Below are 22,536 nucleotides of genomic sequence, written 5' to 3'. Positions count from 1 at the left end.
AGTACTAATTTATTTCAATTCGAAAATTATCGAAAAACGAAATAAATTATACATAAGAAAACTCCTACAATATGAAACTAAATACTAAAAACAGGAACAATATGAAAAATATCAGACAAGCATTCAAAACAATAAATCTTTTATTACAATCACGTTCAAAATGGTCAGAGAAGCCCTTAACGTGAGTATTGTTAGAATTATTTATAATAAAATCAGTAGATAAATAAATTTATAGTCTAGACACAATAACTTTAACTGGTCGGTAATTAAAATAGTACTATTGGAAGCGACTATTAACATAGACCCGAGAATTCCGTGTGCAACATAACGTGCCTTCACTTAGACGTAATGCGACACCAACAATTGACCTAAGAGTATTACAAGGAATAAAAACGTGCTTTGAGTGAACTGCATCAAGCGGAGTCCTTCAACTTTAAACTGCTAAGAAAATGTATATCAAATAATCTTTTTTTAACACAATATGTGCCGTCCGTCGTCAACGGATAACCATACTAAATAGTAAACACCATACTAAATACACTTTATCAAACTAAAATAACTTGTGATAGAGCTATGTTATTTTAATCAAATAAACATAACGATTAACCTTGGGTTTGTGCATTTTGTAATTGTAAGTCGATTTGTAATTTATTAAATTTTTCATTAAATTTTAATTAATTTATAAATATAATAAATTATTTATATCTATACAAATAAATAAAATTGAAATGTCTGTTTGTAATATTAAAATAACCGTTTTTTACTAAATACATAAACCTACATAACATTTTTTACAATTTTTGTGTTTGTCTGTCTGTTTGTTCCGGTTAATCTCTGAAACGGTTGGGCCGATTTTGACGGGACTTTCACTGGCAGATAGCTGATGTAATATGGAGTAACTTAGGCTACTTTTATTCTATTTATTTTTTTGTAACTGCGAACTGAACAATATATTTTTTTTAAATCCCGAAGTCGCGCGCACAGCTAGTTTAACTATATATTGGAAAGTAGAAAAAAAGAAATGTACTATAAATACATAAGAAATGTATATATTTTTAATGATTCTAGACTGCGTTTAAAATTTTTCATAAATTTATTCACGCAGTTTTAATGTAATATTATTCTAATATAAACTGGTCATCAAAAAAATCGGCCCACCTGCGTTTTTACCGATAATCACGTTTTTTTTAAACAAATCACAACAAAACTTTTTAGTACTGAATAATGTTTTATTGAACTTGTTTATTTACAACAATTTAATCACAATTAAAACATCAAAATGTTTTTTTTTTAAGATTTTGATTTAAAAATCAGAATCTTTAATTTTACACGATTTTTTGATTAATTTTTAATACGCTCTAGTTTTTTAGTCTTAAATGGTATGCATACAATTGTTGCAATTTAATATTGCGTATTCCCTCCTCTTGCTCGAATGACGGCCTGCATCCGCCGTTTTAATGACCTTATCAAGATTTTAATGGTCTCTTGAGGGATTCGGTTCCATTCTTCCCTAATGGCGGTTTCCAGGTCTCCTAATGTTGTAGGGACTGGATTACGGGCTCTAACCTTTTGTTTTAGGGTGTCCCACATATGCTCTATAGGATTGAGATCGGGGCTTCTTGCTGGCCAGGACATTACCCGAATGCCAACCTCTTGAAGGTAATCGGTGGTGATGCGCGCTACGTGTGGTCGTGCATTATCATGCATTAATTCAAAGTTTTCTCCAATATAGCCGGCATAAGGCATCACATGGTCTTCTAAGATCTCTGTGATATAGCGTGCAGCAGTTAAAGCACCTCTTCGTATGAAAACCAGCTCCGTCCGTCCAGTCAAAGATATTCCACCCCAAAACATTACAGAGCCCCCACCATAACTGACAGTTTCCCTTATGCAACACTGGGTATAACGTTCACCTGGCCGTCGCATGACATTACGGCGTCCATCAGAACCGTGTAAAGTCATTCGACTCTCATCACTAAACAGAACTGACTCCCATTGGCCTATGGTCCAGTTGATATGATTACGTGCGAATTGAAGTCTGGCTTGTCGATGAGCTGTGGTAAATTGTGGTCCTGTTGCTGGCTTATGTGGTCTTAAATTCTGCTCACGAAGTCTCCTTCTTACAGTACTGTCACTTATAGCCACCCCCCGATCTTCGCGTAAGCGTCGCTGGAGATCAACATCAGATAGGTGTCGATTCCGTAGAGCTGATAACACTATAAAGCGGTCATCTCTTTGAGTTGTCACTCTATGTCTTCCAGATCCAGACCTTCTTCGATACTGCCCAGTCTCCAGAAACCTTTGGTAAACTCGCCGAACTGCAGAACGGCTCAGATTTAACCTCCTGGCCACGATACGTTGACTTATGCCTTGTTGCAGCAAAGCCACAACTTGGGCCGCCTCAGCTTCTGTAGTGTTCATTATTTTTAGTCAAAATGAATCAAAATACAGCCACAGTAAATAAACTTAACGTTATTAACAAGTAATCCCTACAAAGGGCTCTTCCGGACTCAAAGAACGATTCGAATTTGTTACGATGTAAAACCATCAAATCAGTACTCAACAGTGTTTCTGTATAAGAAATGGTTAAGTACCTTCAAGTTCAATAAGATTTACGACAAATAAGATGCCAAACATCGTAACCGACCCTCAAAATAAAAAACAAACGTGTGAAACAGCTTATCTGTGAAACAATCGATAAATATTAAACAAAAAGTGGGTGGGTCGATTTTTTTGATGACCTGTGTAGATTATGAAATTAGATGTTTTTACGAATCAAAACACACGACTTGGTACAAGTGTATTATAGTGATACATAAATTATATTAATACTGCTTACATTAATATTAATCAAAATTCCTTAAAAAGAAAACAAACAGCGGAATAATCCCAGAAAGAAGGACAAGGTTGCTCTGTATCGAATTGATTTATATACTATTGGCTTTCAAGGAAAGCTCTTCTAGGGTACTTTGTACTAGTAGGTATAAAAAAAAAAAAAAAAAATCAGTACTTGTTAAGTAACTACATATTTAAGTTATCACTTTAGATAAATATTCGCGTTTGCAATGATAGCTTAAAGATAGACCTAATTATATAAACTTTTGACAAAAAATGAACACACGTATTAATTACGATTCGATGCTAAGAATCAAAATATTGCTCCAGTTACGTATTTTGCTATTTAAATCTATTACATCAGTTTCCACTCCGGTGCACACATTAACGCGGTTCTTATAATATTATTCATATTTAAATTACTTCGCCTGGAGCAACCGTTCAATTCTTAATATGCGCCTTAGGAGAGAAACGTCATTACTTCAATCTATATAAATTAAAATGAATATCTGAAATGTATTTAGAAGCGCACAACTTTCTAACTATTGCACCGAATTAGTTTTTTTTTTCTGAAATTAAAAAACAATCTAAATATTGACCCAAAAAAATATGGCGGTACGAAATTCAGCAGGACAGTTAAAATTGTAATAATTTATTACATTATTATTATTATATATCCACACGAGACGATAATCTTGCGGAAGCAATACATTCAATACTCAATCAGTGCTAAGATTTCATTTAGAAACTAATGTTACTGATACCAATTAATCAGCGCTATAAATAACATAGATATGTTACACTATTTAGACAATATAACAGTATAAACAAATTTATTAAAACATCCTATTGTATTCAGTCTAAGATTGAAACTCAAATACCTTAAAAACAAGAATTATCATATATTAATATTTGTTGTTTTTCATTTCCTATAAATAAAACGTGATTGTGCATAAAATATTTATCAGAGCCAATCTAAAGAAATGGAAAATTACTGTAACTATAATTAATATGTAAAGTGACCTAGCGTTAAAATTATTCAAAAATAATGGAGACAAACTGGTTTCATACAATCTCGTTTAGCACACGTGATTACACATGAGACATAGAAAAATTATAAATTAATATGAACATAATTTTAATACATAAAACTGAGTGTATCATTTACTATTTACATTTTCTATATTAAAATAAACGGTAAAATTTAATATTTTTATTACCGAAACTAAACCAGCTACTGTGTTGTGCTTCATTTTAACACGAATTTAATGAATATTTTATACATATAAACGGAAAAACAACGGAAAAATTTTGACAATTATTACTTAATAGTTTAGGTAATATGACAGAATATTATGATAGAGTAGTAATACGAACTTTTTTGTGTATAATTACATATGTAGTATAGTATGTGTATGTATGTACGTGTTATGTGTGTTTATGTATATTCCATGAGTTGTATCGGTATGTATATTATTGTTATTTTGTTATATATTTTTTAAATATTTATATATCATTGGTACACCGACTTTCCGCTTTATTCTCTTTAAGTCCCTTGCCCAAAGGTTGTCTGGATGCGATCGCTCTTTTAGCGATAATGCATTTGTTTATTTTGTCATTATTTTATTCTTTCGGTGTTTATTTGTGGCGTACATTGAAGAAAATTTTTATTATTTGTATTTGTACTAGCTTTACGCCACATGTTCGCTTGTATAGACTCCACGACTTTAATTGTTCCGTTTTTAGTTCGTTAGAATTGAGTCACTAGCGATAACACACCATTCCATTGGTGGTTTTTTTTTTTCAAATCGGTCTAGTTATATTTCTTGGGTATGGGTGGGCTTTTGGTATGCTTGTAATGGGTAGGTATTATAAAATAAAAACCCTATCTCTCTTCTTTATAATGTTAGTATATACATAGTAACATTACTCGACATTCCACACGAATTTTTACTTATTCACTGTAAAAATACACAAGATTTGTCATTTTTTAACCAAAAATTCTGATCTGACTGTAACTGTTCAGAAACATATATTTCTATAACATAATAGGAAATAAGTTGAAAGAACAATTAAAGGTCGACCTGCATGGCATCAGTTAACTCATGACGCACAACATCAAGTGCAATATGTCAACGCGTAAGGCTTCATTAGCATGTAATTGTTTTTTTCCGTAAAAAAACACAAGATATGTTCGCAGTCTCTTTTTATTAGGGTCTTCCTATACGTAAACACCGTAAAAGTAACATACTTTTTGAAGCCCGTTATAAAAAAATTCACAAGTTAAATGAACAAATTTAATTAAAAAAATTATAAGCTACGTATGACACGTATTGAAATACTGCTATGACGAAATTTTACAAAAACCGTCTAGTGTTTTCCGTGATGCGATCGCAAATTGACAAATTGTTGCAAATTGCTCTGGAATAACTACCATGACTAACACAATAATATGTAAATAGGTATGATGAAATAAATCATTGCCTATAACATAAATTCTTTTTTAACTTGGCACATCTACCTACCCTCATATACTGCACGTCTTAAAGTTGGATGGTAAATCCGCTTATTGTTCGACTAATATAGATGGCAACAAATAAAAAATAAACAAATATTTCGCAAGAGTGAAAAGCAGTGAGTACCCGCATAGCTAAAGAAAAGAGGTAGCTAGAGGCAGCAGGTACGCATTCCACATGTTTCAGCTCCGATACTCCAGATAAGGATTAAAGCGAACGCCATTAGAGTCACAACTCGAGCTACAATGTCATTGTGTAACGGCGCTGGCACCTAACAAGAGATGATTACACAGTACACGGCGGCCTGTATTACATGATTTCCATTGCAGGGTTCGCCAAACCGATTCATAAAGGTAACCGTTTGAAACGGTTACCGTATGAATCGGATACCGATTGAAAAGGTTACCGTTTTATTTCGGTTCCAAAACCGTAATAAAACGGTTACCGATTAAACTGTAATACCGAAATATAACGTTATGTATTTCGGTTTTAAATGATTCGGAGAAGTAACAGAGGGTGACAAAATCTGTGAGCCATCGTTTAAAATGAAGAATCTGTAATGTTCCTTTGCTTTTATTGATAATGCTTGGTTTTTCATAAGACTGGCTTCTTTAACTATGAAAGTAATTAAGTTTTTGTTTTGAATTATTCGTTATATGCAATGTAAACATTAACGAAAAAGAGATGAAAACTTGCTCGCGCCACGCCCGGGGCCTGTCGTCTATCACAAATAAATAAGTTTTAAGTAAAATCACGCAACACACGGGAGCGAATGAGATAGAGATATGGTGTACGTTCGGACCGCAATCCGAGCTAGCGCAGCGCAGCTACAAGAACGGGAATTGCCCGCTTAAACTTACGACGCGAACGTTATGCCTACTACCGGTTTATTTCGATACTGTATTACCGATATGATTCGGTTACCGAATGATTCTCTTACCGTTATTTTGATTCGATAAGTACCGTTTTATAAAGGTAAATAACCCATACCGGAATATCCCTGTTCCATTGTTCGCTCTTACCTACCATTGTATTGTTGTCGTTTTCTACCTCAACACGTAGTGATCTTTACCATCATTAAGGTAGTAAACACGGGGTTTTATTGTATATAACAATTGATATGCTATCAAACGTGCACGTTTGTATTATTTGATTTGAAATGATATTAGACGCCTCTGACAAAGGAAACAAGGTGTCTAGTCTTTTTTTATTTTAATTTTTCCCACTAACAACCCGTGTCTTAGTGATGAAGAACATAATTGCAAACTATTTTTTTTTTAGATTATTGCCACGCATGATATCCAATCTTGCAAGCATTGTAATAGTACTGTTCATTGTATTATTTTAAATAAAAAAGTAACATTTTTATAGTAGTTATTATTAGAAAATAATTTTACCATTTTATAATAAAATTTAAATCGTCAATGTTTTCAGTTTATTAACCAAGCTAAACAACTTATTGTAACTTTAAATAGCTAATCATACATAAAAACGATAATGCCACATTGCACGCAATATAATATTAAAATATATTTACGATAGAGATAAACAGTAACAAGGAAAGTAAAAAAAAAAAAAAACGAACCAAAACGAGAAACATTCATACTTAATCTAAGACTATAGCTAGTCATCCAGTTTCCTAAGGGTTGTGCAAACGTGAATCACTATAGGTGCATAGTTCGCGCTACTACGGGGAGTCTGCTCAAATACTCAACGTGACTCGGCATTTTTGTTTCACAACAAATTTTAAATAATAATATTTAAAATACCATCTAATTATTAAGTGACGGAATATTTCATTCTATACATTAGTCTAATTCAATTGTTTATATATACCGATAAAATAAATAAGGAAAAATAAAAATGAACATATAATTTTTAACGATAAATACAATTAAAACACAATTAACAACGATATTTTAAAGACGTCGTTAGAAACAACTTATATTATTTCATTAATCTTCCAATTGAGTGCACTCTAATAACAATCGCTGTATGCACAGCATAAATACTTATAGTAAGTATGTAGACACACATATGAAACAATCGTAAAACCGATAGACCGATAAAATCAATATAATTCGTTATTTAAATTACGCGACTATAAAATAGCAATAAAAAGTTTCTTATTTAACAATGCCCAAGTCACGTGAGTATTACTGGCGTCGGTTCAGCCGAGCCGTACATGCATGTGCTCTACACATTCAGAATTCAGATATCTTCGTGTCTCGACGCTTTATCAAGTAACGCTAGGGTTTAGGGTCGATGAGGTCAGGTGAATACCTCGGGTTGGGGCTCCTCGCCGAGAGAGTCGCCCAGAGCTTCGGCCTGACTCTTCATTATAGAATATATTTTCACATACGGCGCCTTCAGCAGCTTTGCATAATCGCATAATCATTATTATACATACTTATTAAACGTACGAGGGTCAAATCTTATCGTAGACAAATACAATTTACGAGCGTGTAATTCGGAGATCATTAGATTTAATTATGAATATCATAAGGTTAAGCGATTTTTATGACTTACATTTAAAACGGGATAATTAGTATTTTTCTTCTAGATAATTATGAGGGCGCAATATTTCGGCACTGTTGCAAGCGCCATGTTTAAATGTGTGTTCAGTCACAGTCACAGTCACAGGGAAAGGTCAATGCACCGTGACTACAGCACTTGCAAATCAACAATTACTTTATTCAATGACGCTTCAAAAGCACTTTTGAACCGTAATCTTACTAATTATTATTAATCTTCAACATTGGGAACTCAAAATGGTTATCAAAATACATGCTAAGGAATCCCGTTTTACATATAAATCAGTGTCAGTGACCGTAAAAGTTAAAAATCATATGAGTAAGATAAATTTAACCTATATCAATGTTTGTTCAATAAAACTTGACCCATTATTGAGAATGTATTTTGAATGTGTGGCGGTTTGTGTATAGTTATCGTTCATAACTTCGATTACTTGAAATTTAATTTACGACACCTATTATAAAACTATCCTTTCTCTTTTATATTTTGATAGCATCGTATCATATTTTATCACATTATTGGATAATGATAACTTTATAAGTACAAAAGAATCGCGAAAACAAACGATTAATTTTTTTTAACTGTTTTTATTTGAATATCGGTTGAGATTGTATCGTAACGTATGGAATATGTATGAAATTAATATTAAGATATTTTGTAGTACATATATTTTGTGTTTTAGTTTTTGTTTTTTTAACTATAGTCTATTTTTAACTATACAGTACTCAAAATATATCGACTAATCAATTATTGGACTTGTAAAAAATATTGTTGCTGGCCAGCTCTCGAAATTCTTTGTTGAAAATCAAATTGAATCTGTATTATTACAAAAAAATTCGTTTGTTATAAAAAAAAGTCGAAATAATCTTGAGATAAGTTATTATGTACAATTGTGAAAGTACATTGAAATATAAGGTCGTGACGTTTCATTGACAAAGTGGGCAGTTTCGAGAGAGAAAAAAAAAAACGTAGCGGACGTGACCAAACCCTCGGTCTGACAAAAGTTATTGAATAATAATAATATAAATAAATAAACAAATACTTGTGCCAAGCCACTGAATACATTTATAAATCATCGGAAATTATAGCTTACAAGATGATAACTTGTGCCAGATAAATTTTAGCGTTGTACTAAGGAGTTGACTCGACGCGGAACGATACGACATACTACGACCAATTTGTCAACTAACTTGAATTACCGCGATAATATGCCAGCTTATAGACATTTTAATTATTTCGACAGATCTCAAGAATAAATTCTTTCATTCGTATTAATATTCTTAGTAGGGCATTCATTATTCGTAAGCTGTTTTTCAATCAGTTAGACCCCTTCCTCCCCTTAGGTGAGATTTAGTGAGATTTGCCTACCCCTTACGCGATTGACGCTAAAAACATTGTAAAATAAAATTATTTTTCATCATTATTATCATCAGTTCAGCCTATCGCAGTCCACTGCTGGACATAGGCCTCCACAAGTTCGCGCCACAAATGGCGTAAACTCACGTCTTTTGCCCATAGTCACCACGCTGGGCAGGCGGGTAGGTGACCGCAGGGCTGGCTTTGTCGCATCGAAGACGCTGCTGCCCGTCTTTGGCCTGTGTATTTCAAAGCCAGCAGTTGGACGGTTATCCCGTCATCAGTCGGCTTTTTAAGTGCCAAGGTGGTTGTGGAAATATGCTATCCCTTAGTCGCCTCTTACGACACCCCCGGGAAGAGAGGGGGTGGCTATATTCTTTACTGCCGTGCCGGAAAATAATAAGCCGTTCAGGTATACTATAGTAAATTTAAACTAAATAAAATTCAAAACAGATAAAAAATCACTTTTTTTAATTTTTACTCAATCCACGGAGACTCGTGTACTTTTTCGTGTAATTTTTTATATATTTTTGAAGTTGTGGTGAGATTTTCGATTATCCCCCCTCGGTTTAAATGACATTTGGTGAGATTTTATCAACCCCCCCCCCATTCTGAGCTCACCTAATTAATGGATGTCCCCTTATATCTCTAAATAATTAAATTATCTGTTCACGTAATAACTTGAAAATGATTTTACTAGTTTCATGCATGTTCCAAAATTAACATATAAAATTACATATTAAACAATATTGCGCCGAATATTAGCAATTTCAGAAAATGTAACAATTGTTATAAGTTCTTTTGTTTGACAGTTTTACCATTCATCTATCGGTTCAGCTAGTTGACAATAAATGATATATATGAAAGTACGAATCTTCTATTATTAGTACTCTATTTAGACAATTTTATAGACATAATTTTGATCTCGAGATCCGTCATGAAATATTCGCACCGCGTCGTATCAAGTCGCGTTGACGTATTTATTGCTGACGTAGGACGAGTGTTGAACCATCGTGCCGGGGCGGAGGTTTCGTCCGGGCCTACCACTGGGGCGGGGTGGCAAACACTCCACCCAGACGGACGACTGCTCACACGTGGTGGTATTTTAGTCAGAGGGTTTCCTCTGGCGCCCCCGCGCCGGAGGGTATCCGTGATGGATTTTCCCCACGTAAAAAAAGGACGAGCGTTGAAACATTATTAATATTTTTTAAGGCCGGCAACAATCGTAACAACGTTAACAAGACAGTACTGTACGGTAAAAAAGACTATAGTGGAATGAAAACGTAAACGTAAACCTAACCGTTTCATAAATACGATAAATTATTTTTCCAGTTATCGCAGTGTTTTCTAAGCCTTATATACATATATTTAAATCCGACATATTTAAAGATAAATGTTTCTACCTGTCTTTCGTATTTCTTGACGGGTGTTATGATCAACGTGTCTGCATTGTGATATGTTAGTTTATCGTTAATTGCAATGAGACAGCGATTTGGAGTTAAAGAAAATATAAAAAAATTGTAACTTACCTCCCAAGATTCTCTTGTGATGTCCGAGACATCGCCAGTGCTGCCGGAGCGATCCTGTAAAGAAAAATAATATTAATTTGAATATACTTTTTTTGACTGAACTGTGAATAAATATAGTATACAGTAAGGCGTATACAATTTCCTTACATTAATTATTGATGAAAATAATTGAGAACTTTAAGGCAATTATAATTTGTGTGCAATAAGAATTTCTTAATACTTATATGTGTGTTGAAAGTTTTTACGTATATGTTAGAATATCAGATAAAAAAAATTAAATGTAAAAAAAAAGTAATAATAAGAATGTATTCCTTTTACTTAATCATGGATTTAGGCTCTTTTGAAAGGACCCTATTTTTTATGTACCGTGATAAAATAATTTAATACTTATTTACAATGAGAGATAAGTTAATACGTAGTAATCCGCGCACATGTGTAAATAAAGAATTTTAAAGCTATTTTCGATCTAATAAATTTTATTTAATAAATATATATAATAGTGTGTATCATAGATGTTTACAGCATGATATCGACTCACCGTATGAATAGATTGTACTTTAATTACTATGTAAACCAGATTCTCTTATCTCGGTGACTGATGATGAGATAAAAATTATAATTTGTTATGCAGAAGATTTACAAGTTCGTATCTGTGTATCTCGGTGTTAGGTACAAAATGTTTCAATCGGTTATATGGTAATTGCGGCGTTTATAATGTAAATTGTTTCATAATTTAAAAATTGTTGAAGTTTTTACGTCTTATCTTCAAGTAACAATGTAAGATAAACAAATGTGGTATTTTAAACTATTGTTTCTTATTTAATATCGATTTATTGCTGTAAGCTCTGTTTCTAAGCTATGAAAAATGCGTAGGTTTGGATGAATGTTTGTTACTCAGTCAGGCCTAAACGTATGAACAGATCTGGACAAAATTTGGCAAAGAAATTACTATACTCTGAAATAACAAATTCCTATTTTTCTTGGTAAAATATACGATTTTTATTGGATATGATAACACATGATAATATGAAAAAATTCAATCGAAATTGCAGGGAACTATTATGGTATAAATTAATGAATTCTGCCTGTACAAATTCTTAATAAGTAAAGACAATAAGACACTAGGTATATTTGACGATACCAATACATGTTCTTACTCTCTCGATTGTCAGTCAAATGAAAACAGTATCTGTACATTACAAGAGTACCGTAACAAATATTTGAATTACGTCTCCTCCGTCTACCATCTTTAGCTTAAATTTAATAAGCATAATTAAAATTCGATAGCAATATCATCACTATTGACAAGTTATGTTCACTAACAATTCCTTTCGCCTAATGTCATTGTGAAGTCATCAATGTTCATTTGCACAGGACGTCCTTACCAAACGTATGAAAAAATATATGTTTAATGTTTAATCATTCATTTTTCTTAGTTAGGTACTCAAGCTACTCTCATTCCACGAGATGAAAATTTTCTGAAAATTGTTCGTTCATTACTAGCTATAGGTATACATACATATATATGAACAAAATATCTAATTCTAAAAACTTTTATTTATAGCCAATACAAAAATAGTCTTCATACTTTTCATATACTTAAATAGTGTTTACGCAAGATCAACAAAAAGTAACACTATAAGTTAAAAATACCGATTCGTGTCGTGAAGCATGACAATGACCTGTAAGGTCTAGGTGGTGTGTGTAACACATGTACATTTCATTACGAATACACATAATATTTAATTTTAATACCGATCATAAAGTCGTTTTATGACCATCAAAATCATTAGAATATAAAAAGAGTAGATGGAATTGATATATAGAATTACATTCGTACTAATTAATACAAATAAATACTCCCTGTGGTTTTGGTAAAAGCCTTGCAATCTCAACATATTAGACCTAGAAACACGTTTTCTTATCGATTCCTTATGCTAATACAGACAATAAAAAATCTCGATATTAAATGTTGTCCTATTTGAAATTTAGAAAAACAAGAAATTAACATATTCAAAATGTATATTTAAATATGAAAAGAGTGAGTCTGTATGAAGTTTCAACCATAGTTTAGCAAACGCCTTAGTGTTTTTATTACGAAAGAGTAACAAACGTCCACCTGCACGCGAATCCGGTAACGGGTAATGATATAAAAGGAGTGGGTAATGTCATACCAAAGTGGCGGGTAGTGTACCTTCTGGCCGGGCTTGGCGTCGTCGTCGTCCCACTCGGTGTCGCTGTCGATGAGCTCGTAGCCGAGCGCCGCCACGTCGCGCAGCGGCCCGTACCGCTCCGGCACCCAGTGCGTCAGGAACTTGAACAGGTCGTCCACCCTGGACACACGGATGGTAGCCTCAGTCTCCGTTACACACAACACTCAACACTCTACTCTTTATTTCACACTCTTCTATACCGTCAGATATATAAAGAAACGTGTGCGTCTCGGGACGCCCGACACAAGTGATAACTTAAAGCAGAGAGAGGGGGAAGCGTCTGTCCGGAACACGGCTAGCGCTGTGGTTAGAATGAGAGAGGAGGAGCCTGCCTACCGCTGCCGTATGCGTGAGAGAAAGGGAAGCCAGAATGACTGGCGCCGTAACGCGTTACGTCACGAAGCGGTTTATCCTCACATAGGAAGTTATCACTTCAAAAAGACCTTTTTCATTTAGCACTATACCATACAGTCAGAAACATAATACGATAATTATAATAGAAATAACGTATGAAGGACATGTTTATAACTAGAACAGACTTCTTCTAGCACACCCAAAAGTTTACCATAACTTCGAAGACTTACTAGTTCTTCGAAGTACTTCGAAGTTCTGTTATAAATATTATTTGTACTCTTTTCCAATCACCACGCATCCACACATACCTTTTCCGCTGACTCTGACATCCCTGACTCACAACCGACAATCCCAGTCATCAGTCAATCTCGGTCAATCAGTCTCGATCTAACATCCACTCACGGCGGTTGTCTTAATCAATAATTCTACTTTCAATTACTAAATCATTTTTATAAAAACATAACTACGTCGAGGCTCGTAACAGTTCGTAACTTTTTTTATATGAGAAACATCGAAAATAGATAATTGTCGATGCCAGTTGCCGACACTAAGGACAAGTCTGCTTAGCGTCGTTAAGTTGAGATGAGTACGTTTAAGTTTCACTATAATGTTCATATGGTAAATTCAATGTCGAACTACTACATAAAAAACATATCCTAATTAGAGAGAAGAAATAGCAATATTTAACCTTGTTTAAACTAGCAGTGTAAAACGAAATGATTAATTTAGCATAAATAATTAGATGATACACGTTCAAAAAATAAAAGAATTACAATATACAAGTATAAAAATGTTGTCAAATTATGATATTTTATGATTGACGCTTTAAAAAAAAGCTGCGTATGTTACGAAAGTCAAAGTTTCGTCACAACTTTTCGTAATATTTGACACACATATTATTTAATTTCAAAAATGATGAATAGGAATTAATGCAGAATAAATTTCAACGTACATATATAATTATAAATTAATGCATAGAGTGTAATACTTATAATATTATTCACGTAAATAATGTTGCTCATGTTGTTATATATAAGAGTAAATAAAACAATACAATGAATGTCTCGTTATTATTTATCCGTTAGAATTAGAATCTACTTCGAACTGGTAGCGAGCGCAGTGAGGCGACACTGAATACATTTACATATTACTGTGTATGTCATAAATGTATGATAGAATAATAATATAATGTCTTTTATTCATGTTAGACGCATAATACCGCAGTAATGATTTATGTCGATATATATGTAAAATGTTTCTTTCATTTCGTTTTTCTCATATAAAAAACCAAATGTATGTATGACATAATTTGAGGTCGCAAATTCTCAATTTAACCGAAATATTAAAAACTCCTCAACATACATCAATTGGCTGCTGCGCGAAAGATCGTAATTTCGATTCCCGCTAACGATAATCATTGTTATAGGCTATCCTAATTCAGGAGAGTCGACATGGAAACCCTAATGACTGCTGATTTTAAAGCTCGGCCTCTATTAATAAAATAATTTGTTTTGCTCACCAATTCTTTAACTTCAAACATGTCAATTCGACTAATTTATTGAATAAAATACTGGGTCAGAAAAAAAAAAACAGATACTTCCATATAACATAGACAAACGTTTTTTTTTTCAATACTGAAGGATTTAAACATGTTATTGAAAAGCGAAGGGTTTGATCAGCCTCTTAATAAACTGGTTTACACTTTGACTACTGTTAACTGGTTACTACCAATTAAATTACGCCTACGGGCTAATAGGTTCTAGTGGTCCTGATTTCTACTAAGGGGGTTAATTGTAGGTTCGATTCCCGCCTGAGATAGTCTTATTTGTATGTACATTTATAAAAATAAAAAACTATTTAGCTCTATCAGTCGGCTGTTACATATAACACGAGCATTGTGTTGCTTACTTATTGTCTACGCCAATGGGTGACTAAAAAAAAAGAGAAACAAGGGTGAAAGAAGATCGTATCAGCTGACCTGTTCCTCGGGATCCCGAACCAGTACTCGGGCTTCATGCGCTTGCGGCCGTAGGACATGAGCGGCGTGGAGCGCGGCAGCGGGCGGCCGGCCGGCTTGCCCATGCGCAGGCGCAGGTACAGCGGCGGGTCGTCGCTCGGCCGCGCCGGCCGCGGGATCAACTCTAAGGGGGGAACGGTCGATTTCAATGTGCTCGTTATAGTATATTTCATTACAAGTGTGGAAAGGCTGTCATTGCAAAGAGTCCCGACAAATGTCTACCTGAGCCGAGGCTCAGCCGAAGGCGAGGGTTGACAGTCGGAACAAGTTGCAATGACGCTTCCGCACGTGTACTGAACGACTATTTTTAATACAGTTGCGAAAAAATGAAGCAATTTAATAAAATAATAAAAACACAATAAACTCAAAATGGCGCCAACCGTAGAATATGAGCGAGTTTTTTTTTCTTCACCCATTCTGGTAAGCAAAGGGAACTATGCCCATACAGCCAAGTCTTCAGTAGAAGTTTTTTATTGATATTAAATGAAAATGAAATTTAATGAGATGAAATGAAATGAAACCTAACCAAACTCATTCAATCAAATCATTAGATCTGATATTGAAACAAATTAGTAGCTGCTTTTTAGAAATATACGTATTTGCATGAATCATATAAACTTCTATGAATTTTTTTAGTAAAAACTTCATGGTTGGTTTTTCTTTTTAGCGGATATTATTTTGACAGTTGGGAAAGAGAACGCACTAGTTCGGGAAAGGTAAAAAAAAAGCACGAGTATGTAATAGCCCACATCCCGAACGCTATACGTCCCTGCAATACGCCACTTTTTGAGCAACTGTATTAAAAAATCACTATTCACGGTGTAACTCGACAATGCGTTTTAAGCTTTTGACGCTTTAGCGCAGAGGTCACAGCACTGGCTGTTGCGCTGACGTTCGCGGGTTCCGACGCTCACTACAAACATTTGTATTGGCCATATAGAAGTTTGTCGTGGTCTGGGCGTTTGTGCTAGATCCCTGCATATGGTATACCAATACAAATGATTAGTATATGTTTGTGTATTGTGTTTTCGAACCCCAGACACAGGAGTAAATTGTGAGGCGTTTATTATTATTATTATTATTATTATTCATAACTTCCTGTAGCCTTTGGGATCGTCCATTAATAACGTAATGTTTTTAGTGACATTTTAACCCCACTAACCACTCTTGACGATATGTGATAAGGTTTAGACTACTCCCCTCCCCATACCCAAAATTCACGTGTTTTTTTGTACAAATATATTGAATTTCACAACATTAACTTTATATAACATTTTTTTTGCTTGTTTAGAATCGCGCATTTAACCACCTCCTGGGGAGGGGGGATTGGGTCGGCAACGCGTTTGCGATGCTTTTGGTGTTGCAGGCGTCTATAAGCTACGGTAATCTCTTACCATCAGGTGGGCCGTACGCTTGTTTGCCGACCTAGTGATGTAAAAAAAAAAAAACAATAATAAACACACGTCATATTTCAGTACAGCTCTCTCCCTCCTTGTGATATTTCGTGATCCCCTGAAGCCTGTGATTAGTAGACGACCCCTAACCGTCTATATGGTCTTACTAAACAGTGCGCACGGTTTGGCCCGCATAAATACTTTGTACTGCTCATATGTCACAACGCAATTTTTTGTAGCCGTCCCCGTTGTATAAGCTTTCAAATACAAAGACGAATATTTAGGTATAATCACATTGTCATATTCCAGAGTAAATACTATTTCCTAGTGATCAAATTGTGATAGTGTGTACTTACTATCAAAAGAGGCGAATAGATCGGGCATGTCGTCCACTGACACCATGCTACGATAGTCGAGCCTAGGCTGCGTGGCGCTGCTCGCCTTGGCGTGAGAGCGACCGAAGCCGCCCAGCGAGCTACGTCTGTACACATACATAACAACATTAGCTCCTTGCCTTATACATGGGCATTCTTGAAGTCCCCCGAGTGTTATAAACATTTTCATATAAATTTAAAATTTCAGCAAAGAGTAACATATAATAAGAATTATTTGCGGCATCTGTAAAGAAAATAATTACTTATACAAGAAACTAAACATGCTATACAGTAACAAATATATTAACAGGGGTGCCATTAAGATGTTTATGAGTGAACGTGATAACATAAATTACAAGTGAGATTTACATTACGTACTAAGATGAATAACAAATGTCGATAACCTCCCTATGACCTAGCGGTAAGCCGCAAGACGGCACGCCACAGCGTAGGAAGCCAATAGGGGATTTTACGTGGATATCGAAAAAATATTTAAAACAGACCTATATCACAAACAAAAGTCCAATTGACAACCCTGAATATTTCACATAATTTAATTTTTGTCTATTTTAGAGCGATATGGGTCCGTTTCGTTCAAAATTGTTTTTAAAACAAACGATAATTCAATAAGAACAATAGCTCGGTCTAATCTAGAAAAGCGTGTCGGATCGGCACACCGCCAGTGCATTAACAATATAACAAACATGGAACTCTCTAACTCTTCATAATTTCTAAACTTCCTAACACATACATATATAGATCATGCTAGCGTATAGTTTACATATTTTAATATCAAGAAAGTATTAAATGAATTCTGGATTACGGAGTTTAACGGATTTTATCCGGAACAACGAATTACTATGTAAATATTTGTTAGCTTTGCGATCCGAATACAAATCATTTAATCCAAAATCCAACAGGACAGAGACAATAACAATCACATTTCAGTGGATCCTAGATACAATAGTGTTTACGAAGAGGAGACTAAACAAAACACATTCAACCACTTTGACACATCCAACACTAACTCTAAATAAACTATTATATGAAATCAAATACTATATTCTACCGGTACAAATGTGTCGAAATGGCTTTAACATAGTCGTCAAAGGCAACACAGAACGGAGTGGCACATCGAGTCTGCGCGGGCGCACGTACCCGGGCATGACGTCACCAGGCGCCTCCTCCGATGGTGTTTTACTCAGGAACAAACCAGTTCCGAACTCCACTAGGTTCATTGGCGAACTGTACCAATGAACAAAGGGAGCGGTATCGTACATCCGGTTAGCATCCACGGTAGCAGAGGAAAAATTTAGATTGGCACCATTATTATTGTCACATGCATTTGTGCGTTGTCTGTTAACGAGTGTCTGGAGGGACTCAAGCACTGGGTCTGTGATCGCTCGGATTTGGTCGTGATATGATGCACGGGTACAGGTTATTAGGTTTTGAGACAAATTAGGAAATTATATCAACTTTATTCGATTAAAAACTTAATTCGATTAGTTATTCCGTGTAGTATAGCCATTAATTAGATGATTTTGTTATAAATAAATGAAGATGGCTGATTGCGTTTTCATGTTTAATAAATTGTATTGTTATGTACTTTTTATAAGGAATGGTAATTGTTAGAAATCTGTTACAATTTGAAATTACAAACGTTAATGCCGCTTTATTTACAAAAAGAAAAACCATTAATTAGTATTAAACAAGATCAGTAAGAATATAGTTACAAATTTAGATCGCTTAGTAAATTATGTGCAATATCTGGAAGTAAATTGTTACCTGTTGAAAACTTTGGAAAAGACCGAGGTAGAGTTCTGCGTGTCCGCCGATGAAGGTAGCGATTCACTGTGAGCGCCTTGCGGCGCTTCGCCCGTCAGGCCTTCTACCCACGACAGTGGGTATGACAGGCGTTTAAGCATCTAAAACAAATGTATTTTTATAGTACGCAGAAATACATTCTTGCTTTAAGTACTTATGAGCAACGTGGCGAAATAGTTAACACAGGTTACTTGTAAAACACCAGCATCCTTGCAGGACAAGATAGCTAACATCATATGTAACAACATTTGTTCTACAACTTTTGATAGTTTGTTAGATTTTAGTTTCATACAAAAAAAAATATTAATTTAATTTTCCGTTTGAATGTTATAAACTCTACGCGTATCCCAAAGATTAGGTAAACAGTTACCACTTGCGGGTGTGAATGTGAGGGGGAGGAAATGGCCGGAGCGTGAACCTTGAACTTGAACTATTTCGCTAGCCGCGGCAGTCGGCGCGGCGATTTTGATGCGCCCGCGTCATACGATTTTGTTTGCCACTCGTATTTATTTTACTCGTATCGATCGATGTATTGTATCTGTACTAAAGTGATTTTATAACCATAGCGTACCGGTATTCTAATGTCGAATACACGGAAATGGTGAGGATGCTGGCTAGGTGTGATGACAATGTGTCAGAAGCCTGTCGGCAATATGCAGCTAGGTATCCGAACTTACCTACACCGAGCCGTGAGACAATGTACCGGTCGATGGATTGGACGTGGGGGACCTCGTGCATGGCCCCCAAGGTCACCGGACATTACACCAATGGACTTTTATTTATGGGGACACATTAAAACAATGGTGTACAGTGGTCGCAAAATTACGAGCCGTGACATGCTCATTGACAAAATAATTTGTGCGTTCAATCAAATTAAAACTAATTCGGAAGTGTTAGTACGTGTTAGTGAACAGCTGATTTTTAGGTGTGGTCTGTGTGTCTGTGTGTAGAATTATTTTATTAACTAAAATTATCGGGCAGAGAAAGTGTTATTTATTATTATTATTAGCAGTGCGAGCGCGCGCGAGCGTCGCGTCGTCCTTTCGATAATGAATGAATCAATGAAACTTGATCTACAAATGTCAGGACAGTACAATAAAAGTTTAAAAAATCATTTCTAATTAATGTATTGAGATATGTTAAAAGTCGTAGAACAAATGTTGTAGTGCATGATGTTAGCTATCTTGTCCTGCGAGGATGTTAGTGTTTTACAAGTAATCCTGTATACATTATACATCACGTAATATTCTAATATTGTGACAAATACAGAAGAGCTAGGGTAGAATTTATTACATCAAGTAACTTTCACTTATGTTTATATGTAAGAGTAATATGGTGCTTTTTGGTGATAGAATACTTTAAGATGCGGCAAGTTTATCATGTTGTAAAAATTGAAAAACTTAAAAATTGTAATTTCAAAAATTGTTCGATTTTGACTAGCAAAACAAATTTTACAATTAAATATTTTCCAAAAAGGAGTCACAGTGATTTTTATACTTTATCCTACAAGACTATTTCAGCTAATCTCACCTTATTCTTTTTATCGGGTTTTCCTGGATCCTCCTTCTGGTTACCGTCGAGGGAGAATGAGACAGCGGCTGGCTTGCGCGGGGCTCTCTCGTTCTCTCCCAGCGGAGGAGCGGAGAGGGGGGGCTCGGAGCGAGGCAGGCACACCGGAGGAACCCAGTCAGCTGACAGCACTATATCTGCGTCGCTATACACCTGTAGACATGGTCTTTTCACAGCTTTTTTTTTTTGCTATTTTAACTAACATTAAGCAAGAGAAAAATGAAAAGGGACAAATTCCAAATTGAAAATAGACTTCCGGACGACACAAAACAGATCGAAATATGACAGTTTAGTGTGCTGAAAACGAAAAGAAGAGAAACGAATAAAACAACACATGGAAAATCCAGTACCAAATTCTTCCAGCAATCGACAAAGTTGAGAGACCAATGAACATTTATCATCAAACACCGTAGACCGAAGAAACACAAACGAGTTCCTATCTCACCTCATCAAGGAAATGGCAGGAGACCATATCGATATCATGGTGTTCAACATTGAAGCAATTTAAAAACTTCTTTTCAAATGTCGAATCTCGATGCCAATCGTACAGAGAGAGATCCATCTCGGGACTCTCGTAAATGGTCTCTATTTCGTGGTAGTACTCGGGGTGGTCTAAAGAGTGGTAGTGATGGTAGTGGTGGTACTGGTGGTAGTGGTGATGATGGTGGTGATGGTGATGCTGCCCCTAAAATAATAATTATATTTACTGTACAACATCTTACAATATAATAATTATAAAGCTATAATATCCATATATATTATCGTTTCTCATATCATCACAATACTCAAATAAAGTCCTTTTGTTTCTTCACTGTTTTTCACTTTTAACATTTCTTGAAACATACCTTATACCTTTGTTATTAAATTCTTTGGCAACGATAGTAGATAGAACATGTTAGTCTCAGCTACCTATTGTATATCTAAGACCTTGATGACCGAAATATATGGACGATGCTATTGCTCGTAATTTTAATTTTTTAAATAAAACGACATGAGCGAGTGCAAAACCTTCTGACATTACAAATTCACAATATACTCAGGGAGATAAATTTTGACAAACGCAGACGCTTACAAGCTAAAGGTGTTTTTCTTCCCCACACAATATTTGCCACCGTCGTTCAGGAATATTTTTTTTAAATGGCTTCTATATTATTTATTTTATCACAAAGAGAGGCAACTGGCATAATTTCACGTCTCTACCTCCATTACCGTCAGCCGTAAGAGTCAACTGACTCCTTTTTTTTTTGGTAAGCAGTTACCGTGGTCTATAGACGCCTACAGCTGGAGAAGCATCGCAAGCGCGTTGCGACCCTCCCATAGCTCTGGCCAACTCACTCACCACAGAAAAACAACACTGCTTGGGAGCAGTGTTATTTACAATATATATATACTGTGCCCTACTTCAATAACTGTCCTCTACATGAATAAATTAAATTTTCTAGTAAAATGGTTTTTTCTAATAACCTTCTTGTTGGCAGGGTTGACGTGCAGCAGGGGGTCTCGGATGTCGATGCCCGAATCGTGGTAGGACAGCTTGACGAGGTGAGCCGCGTCTCCATCCTCACCTCCACCTTCGCCCTCGCCCCCCTCGCCCTCCGCGCCCTCCGCCGCGCTACCCGACCGCTCCGCCTCCGAGCCCTCAGCGATCGAAGCTTCGAGACTCTCCTCTTTACCGTGGTCGGCGCTTGATGATACCTATCCAAATATTTATGTTGTAGTTTCGGTTAACGTTCAACAGGCAGGTTTATATTAAAAGTACAGAATTGAGGAGCAAACAGATATTTTTTTCGTCTACATTCTTTGTAAAATGATATTACTTGGGCTACATTTTTATTAAAAATAGTATATTGGCATTCGATTAAGGCGGCAAAGTCATAAACACACTGTTTATTTATTTTTCAGAGAATTAAAGCAACGTATTGAGCTCAGACTATCTTAGCTCATAAAAAATACAACCAGTTTGAAAATCGATGTATTTCTAGTTTCTAACTTCTCATTCTCTTTCTTTTCTAATTTACGA

The 22,536-nt window shown here is 35.2% G+C and overlaps 1 protein-coding gene across 1 annotated transcript in view; it reads right to left on the bottom strand.

The window, feature by feature from the left end:
- Positions 1–22,536, bottom strand: part of LOC123663848 (TLD domain-containing protein 2-like) — a 41,240-nt gene that overhangs the window by 18,220 nt on the left and 484 nt on the right. Inside the window, exons 3-9 of the mRNA XM_045598497.1 lie at positions 21,981–22,211; positions 20,478–20,669; positions 18,909–19,048; positions 17,106–17,230; positions 15,317–15,479; positions 12,966–13,104; positions 10,772–10,825 (exon numbers count right to left, since the gene is read on the bottom strand). Of these exons, the coding sequence (XP_045454453.1) occupies positions 10,772–10,825; positions 12,966–13,104; positions 15,317–15,479; positions 17,106–17,230; positions 18,909–19,048; positions 20,478–20,669; positions 21,981–22,211 (1,044 nt within the window). The remainder of the gene's footprint in view (positions 1–10,771; positions 10,826–12,965; positions 13,105–15,316; positions 15,480–17,105; positions 17,231–18,908; positions 19,049–20,477; positions 20,670–21,980; positions 22,212–22,536) is intronic.

Source organism: Melitaea cinxia, chromosome 2 (genome assembly GCF_905220565.1).
Source record: "Melitaea cinxia chromosome 2, ilMelCinx1.1, whole genome shotgun sequence".
Taxonomy (NCBI): domain Eukaryota; kingdom Metazoa; phylum Arthropoda; class Insecta; order Lepidoptera; family Nymphalidae; genus Melitaea; species Melitaea cinxia.
This window is presented reverse-complemented; position numbering and strand designations above follow the sequence as displayed.